Source organism: Piliocolobus tephrosceles, chromosome 21 (assembly GCF_002776525.5).
Source record: "Piliocolobus tephrosceles isolate RC106 chromosome 21, ASM277652v3, whole genome shotgun sequence".
NCBI classification, from domain to species: Eukaryota; Metazoa; Chordata; class Mammalia; order Primates; family Cercopithecidae; genus Piliocolobus; species Piliocolobus tephrosceles.
Window position 1 is genome coordinate 43,751,214 of NC_045454.1, and position 6,677 is coordinate 43,757,890.

At 47.9% G+C, this 6,677-nt stretch overlaps 1 protein-coding gene across 1 annotated transcript; it reads right to left on the reverse strand.

Annotated features, from left to right (window-relative positions):
• Positions 1–5,428: 5,428 nt before the first annotated feature.
• LOC111530273 (olfactory receptor 1M1) lies at positions 5,429–6,451 on the reverse strand. The gene has a single exon (XM_023197437.2). The coding sequence runs from the start codon at positions 6,389–6,391 to the stop codon at positions 5,450–5,452; it is 942 nt and encodes a 313-aa protein (XP_023053205.1). The 5' UTR covers positions 6,392–6,451; the 3' UTR covers positions 5,429–5,449.
• Between the last annotated feature and the right edge of the window lie 226 nt (positions 6,452–6,677).

A 6,677-nucleotide genomic window follows, 5' to 3' on the forward strand; every position in this document is an offset into this window, starting at 1 on the left:
CTCTGGACTCTGGTGGTCTTCTTTGGGGAACAAACGGTCTGGGCATAACAAAGTATTGTCCAAGGTTTCTCCCCATGTGATAGCCTCAGATATGGCCTCATGGGAGGGGAAAGACCTGACTGTCCCCTAGCCCGACAGCTCGACACTGGACACCCGTAAAGCATCTGTGCTGAGGAGGATTAGTGAAAGAGGAAGCCCTCTTTGCAGTTGTGATAAGAGGAAGGCATCTGTCTCCTGCTCATCCCTGGGCAATGGAATGTCTCGGTGTAAAAGTCGATTGTATGTTCTATTTACTGTGAGACATGCTAGCGGCAATACTGCTCTTTAATGCACCGAGATGTTTGTTATATGTGCACATCAAGGCACAGCACCTTTCCTTCAACTTGTTTATGACACAGAGACCTCTGTTTACAAGTTTTCCTGCTGACTGTCTCCCCACTATTACCCTGTTGTCCTGCCACATCCCCCACTCCAAGATGGTCGAGATAATGATCAATAAATACTGAGGGAACTCAGAGACCAGTGCTGAGTGCTGGTTCCCTGGGCTAACTTTTCTTTCTCTATACTTTGTCTCTGTGTCTTATTTCTTTTCTCAGTCTCTCGTCCCACCTGACAAGAAACGCCCACAGGTGTGGAGGGGCCAGGCCACCCCTTCAGAGTCTCACTCTGACACCCAGGCTTGAGCGCAGTGGCACGATCTCTGCTCACTATAACCTCCGCCTTCTGGGTTCAAGCGATTCTCCTGCCTCAGTCTCCCAAATGGCTGGGATTACAGGTGCCCGCCACTACACCTGGCTAAGTTTTGTATTTTTAGTAGAGATGGGATTTCACCATCTTGGCCAGGCTGGTCTCAAACTCCGAACCTCAAATTATCTGCCTCTTCAGCCTCCCAAAGTGCTGGGATTACAGGCGTGAGCCACCACGCCCGGCCTTTTTTTTTTCTTTTCCCCAAAAGACCTGTCTTCTTAAAGACCTGTTCTCCTTAATACTTACATTGAAAGCCACTGTCTAATTCTTTCTCATTTTTCACATGTAATAGCTTTTACCTGTCAACGTAATTTCCAATTGTGATAGAATTATTCCTTAGTAAACTATATAAAATACCAAACGATGTATCATTCCTTTGATCACGAATGCATGCATTTTTTCCCCTTGTCTTCCCAAGTTTAGGGCCAATATTTAAAGCCCCACACAGGCCCCACTTTTTTGTCCCCATCACCCCACCATTTCATACTGTATCAACTTCAGGTTTTGGTCTTCATTTGTTTCAGACTCGGTTTGGGCTTTATCTGCATTTTCCCAACATTACGTTACCATTTCTTTTCCAGAAACTTAGTGTACTAGGCCGTTATTGTGTTGCTATAAAGAAATACCTGAGGCTGGGCGTGGTGGCTCACACCTATAGTCCCAGCACTTTGGGAAGCCGAGGTGGGCAGATCACTTGAAGTCAGGAGTTTGAGACCAGCCTGGACAACATGGTGAAACCTCATGTCTACTAAAATTATAAAAATTAGCCAGGTATTGTGTGTGCCTGTAATCCCAGCTACTCTACTTGGGAGGCTGGGCAAGACAATCACTTGAACCTGGGAGGCAGAGGTTGCAGTGAGCTGAGATCACACCACTGCACTCCAGCCAGGGTGCAGAGCGAGATTCGATATGAAAAAAAGAAAAAACAATTTCTGACTCAGAGAAAGCTGGGATTCTGTGTAAGGAGGATTCCACCAGCTCCCTTGAGGTCAGATCCTAGGACCCAAGAATGAGATACCCTCAGGATAAGAGGAAATGTGGTAGGAAGAGAATGACATAGGGCTTGTCTCTTGGGGTCAGGAAGTCAGCCATCCAGGAATTCCCCCTTTGTGCTCATGTCTGATCTGTGCTCATTAAGGATTTGAGCTGCCTTAGGGGAAGAAATGACAGTACTGTACACATTAGTGTTTGGACGAACGGAGGCAGGATGGCGCACTTCCGGGTTCTTCATCATTCACTTTTCCGCCGCACGAAAATGCAGCTGGCGCCTGGGAAGGTGCAGATCAACTGGGCATGCACCAGGTGACGTCAATCCGAAGAGACCAAGATTTACCTGGTCGCACCTGCGGAACGCCCCCCTACATGCCCGTGCCCCGCCTATTGCCCTGCCACTCCTAGAAAAGCCGCTCTTGGCCAGGGTCCCACGTGGACTTCCCAGCCCCACTCCTGTCGGGATGTCGGGACTGCCGGGACTCCGTCCGAGAGCCCCACCGGGGGACTCTGCCAGCCTTCTTTGCCGGAGGCCGACAGACCTCTTCCCCACACCTTAGGTTACCAAAAATAAACTTGCAGTTTTGCTCCTACACTTGCCGACCCGCTGGTTCTTTTGTGCCCGCTGGGCATTGAAAAACAAATCAATTAATTTGATTAGCTAACAAATCAATTAGCTAAAGAGCAACTTTGAAAATCGAGCTCCTAGGGACCACAGAGACTGCAGATAGTCTACTGGTGACCACTCTGCTCAACAGCCTTGCTCATGTCAGGAAACATCACACCTGAGTCTTGTTTCCGAGATGATCCCTCTTGCCCAAGAGCGCGTTGCCTTATCTGGTTCATCTGCCCTGCTTGGGGACAGATCTTCCATCTTCATCTTTCAATTCTCTGAGGAAAAAAATGGAGAATTCCTCAGGATGTCTTTAAGGTAATCTGAAGTGCTCCCAATACATGCTGTGAGAAATTGAACAGTTTTTTATTTTTTTATTTTTTCTCCCATCCTATCTGGAGGACAACCGTGAGGTAAGAGACAATTCAGCAGAATTTCTATAAGTGAGATTCCAAACTAATCGGTGACCCTTTCCTTGATATATTCACTTCCCCTGTTTTCTTATAATTTATAACTAGATTTCATTATTTTCAGCTCTCATTCTGTCTTCTAAATCCCAGGGACTCCTTCCCCACCTAAGTATAAATTACTCCCTTCAAAAAGCAATCTGGCCAAGTGTAGTGGCTCATGCCTGTAATCCCAGCACTTTGGGAGGCCAAGGCGGGTGAATCACCTGAGGTCAGGAGTTCGAGACCAGCCTGGCCAACATGGTGAAACCCCGTCTCTACTAAAAATACAAAAAATTAGCCAGACATGGTGGCGTGTGCCTGTAATCCCAGCTACTCAGGAGGCTGAGGCAGGAGAATTGCTTGAACCCAGGAGGTGGAGGTTGCAGTGAGCCAAGATGGCACTGATGCACTCCAGCCTGGGTGACAGAACGAGACTCCATCTCATAAAACAAACAAACAAACAAAAGGAGTCTACAGTTCTCTGGTTTTCCTCATTCTTTTGGCTGCAGATGGGGCTTTGATGAGATGAGTCTGGCTTTTCAATCTTCCCCATGTTTGGTTCCAGATTTTACCCTTAAATAACTTGACTCTTGTCCCCGTCTCTTGACTGTGAGAACTCCAAGAGAGGAAGTTGAGACCCACTCACCTACATTTCCAGTCTTTCAGTTTCTCTTTTAAAACCCCAAACAGGCCAGATGTGGTGGTTCATGCCTGTAATCCTAGCACGTTAGATTTACAGGCATGTGCAACATAGTAACATAGCCTGGGCAACATAGCAAGAGCTCACCTCTGCAAAAAAAAATTATTTTTAATTTTGAAAAGAGATTTAAAATGTTAAATATAATAATAATAACAACAATAAAGTATAACACTTATACATGAAGTCCTCTGGATTTGTTTTTATCCCTCTCCTTCCCTTCCCAGAGACCACCACTCTCTGAAATTGGTGGGCATTCACCATGCTTAGTCTAACATTACTATTACATGTCATAATAGTGCCACAATTTATGTATCTATCCCCATACTGATGTTTGTTTAGCTTCCTTCTCTTATTTTATTTTATTCTAAGACAGGATCTCACTCTGTCACCCAGACTGTAGTGCAGTGGCTCAATCACGGCTCACCACAACCTTGACCTCCCGAGCTCAGGTGATCCTCCTACCTCAGCCTCCTGAGTAGCTAGGACTATAGGTGCATGCCACCATGCCTGGCTAGTTTTTGTATTTTTTGTAGAGATGGGGTTTCACCATGTTGCCCAGGCTGGTCTCTAACTCCTGGGCTCAAGTGATCTGCCTGCCTCTGCCTCCCAAAGTGCTAGGATTACAGGCATGAGCCACTGTGCCTGGCTTTTTCTTTTTTCTTTTTCTTTTTTTCTGAGACATCATCTTGCCCTGTCACCCAGGCTAGAGTACAGAGGCACAACCCATGCTGGTCTCAAACTCCTGGGCTCAAGTGATCCTCCTGCCTCAGCCTTCCAAAGTGCTGGGATTACAGGCTTGAGCCACCGTGTCCAGCCCAGTTCTTTCTTTTCTGTACCTCATTTTCTGTACCACTAGGAGAACTCTCAGTGGGATTTTGATCACATGCCTTCTTTGCTTAGCCCTGAGATATTATTCTCGGGATATCTTCCCTGCTTCCTCCTTTTGCACCCCATTTCACCCCCATGTCCCCGAGGCATCAAGCATTGTCCACAGGTAGAAACAAAAATGACAGGAAAGGTCATTGCAGGCCAGGCGCAGTGGCTTATGCCTGTAATCCCAGAACTTTGGGAGGGCAAGGCGGGTGGATCACCTGAGGTCGGGAGTTCAAGACCAGCCTGGCCCACATGGTAAAACCCCATCTCCACTAAAAATACAAAAATTAGCCGGGTATGGTAATGGGCACCTGTAGTCCCAGCTACTCTGGAGGCTGAGGCAGGAGAATCGCTTGAACCCGGGAGGCGGAGGTTGCAGTGAGCAGAGATCACGCCATTGCACTTCAGCCTAGGCAACAGAGTGAGACTCTTGTCTCAAAAACTAAAAAGAAAACAAAAAGAAAAGCAGTTACCAGACCATCCTGAGATTTCCCTTGAAACTTCTGCAGCCTAGGTAGTATGGCAAAACCCTGTCTGTACAAAAAAACACAAAAATTAGCTGGGCATTGTGGTATGTGCCAATGGTCGTAGCTACTGGGGAGGCTGAGGTGGGAGGATCACTTGAGCCAGGGAGGTCAAGGCTGCAATGAGCCGTGATGGTGCCACTGCACTTCAGCCTGGGCAACAGAATGAGACCCTGTCTCAAAAAACAAAAACGAACAAAAAATTCAAAGTGAGGCTCGGCGTGGTAGCTCACACCCATAATCCTAAGACATTAGGAGGCTGAGGGGGAAGTACTGCTTGAGCCCCAGGAGTTCCAAATCAGCCTGGTCAAATTAATGAGATTCCATCTCTAGTAAAACAACACACACACACAGAGAAGTTCGAGGCTGCAGTGAGCTATGATCACGCCACTGCACTCCAGCATGGGCAACATAGCGAGACCCCATCTCTAAATAATAATAATAATAATAAAATTCAAAGTGCCTGGTTTTCCAGTACATGCAATTCCAGATGTTAGCCCAAGACCCCCAGATGTATACATTGTACCCCCTGGAAGTTCCCGAGTCCTGGCGGTCAGGAAGATGAGGTGATCTTTCTGTTGACCAGCTTCCTGAGAGCCCCTTTCAGGTCTCTGTTCCTCAAGCTGTAGATGAAGGGGTTCAGCATGGGGGTGACTGCCGTGTACATCACGGCAGAAGCTTTCTCCTTCACAGCCGTGCGGACCGAGGAGGGACACAGATAGATGCCAATGGTGGTCCCATAGAAGAGAGCAACCACAGACAGGTGGGAGCTGCAGGTGGAGAAGGCTTTCTTCCTGCCGCCTGCTGAGGGGACCTTCATGATGGCCGCAAGGATGCGAGCATAGGAGGCCAGGATGCAGACGAAGGGCGTGGCTATCACCATCCCTGCCACAATGAGGATGAAGATCCTGTTCACAGACGTGTCCGTGCATGAAAGTCGGAGGATGGGAGTGAGGTCGCAGAAGTAGTGAGGCACCTCGTGGCTGCCGCAGAAAACGAGGCGGGCCATCAGGAGGATGTGGGTGAGTGAGATGAAGCAGGAAAACGCCCAGGGGGCGCCGACCAGCAGACCACAGAGGCGTGGGCTCATGATCGTGGCATAGTGCAACGGGTGGCAGATGGCCACAAACCGGTCATAAGCCATCATGGCGATTATGACGCTGTCCACAATGCCAAAGAAATGGAAGAAGTACATCTGGGTCAGGCAGCAGGGATAAGAGATGGCCTTGCTTCCGGTTTGAAGGCTCACCAGCATCTTGGGGATGGTGTTGGTGGCCAGACAGAAATCAACCAGGGACAGGTTGGCCAGGAAGAAGTACATGGGGGTGTGGAGGTGAGAGTCTACGCTGATGGCCAGGATGATGAGCAGGTTCCCCACAACAGTGGTCAGGTACATGCAGAGGAACAGAGAAAAGAGAAGCGTCTCCTGCTCCGGGTTTTCTGAGAGTCCCAGGAGGATGAATGGAGATGCACTGGTTTGGTTTCTTGGCTCCATGGGTGTGAGTCCTCTGGAAGCGTGGAAAGGGGAGGTTATAGGAATGCCAGGGAGATGGTTTTAGAAGGTTAGATGAGATCGCATCCCAGTTCTCATCTGGGCTAATTATGACACCATGTGTGTATATATATATATGGAATATATGTAAATATATTCTACAGATGCAGATTTATGGTGGTGTAACTTTAGAGACCCTGTCTCTAAAATAGAAATATTATATATATTATTACATATATATATATGAGACAGAGTCTTGCTCTGTCACCCAGGTTGGAGTGCAGTGGTG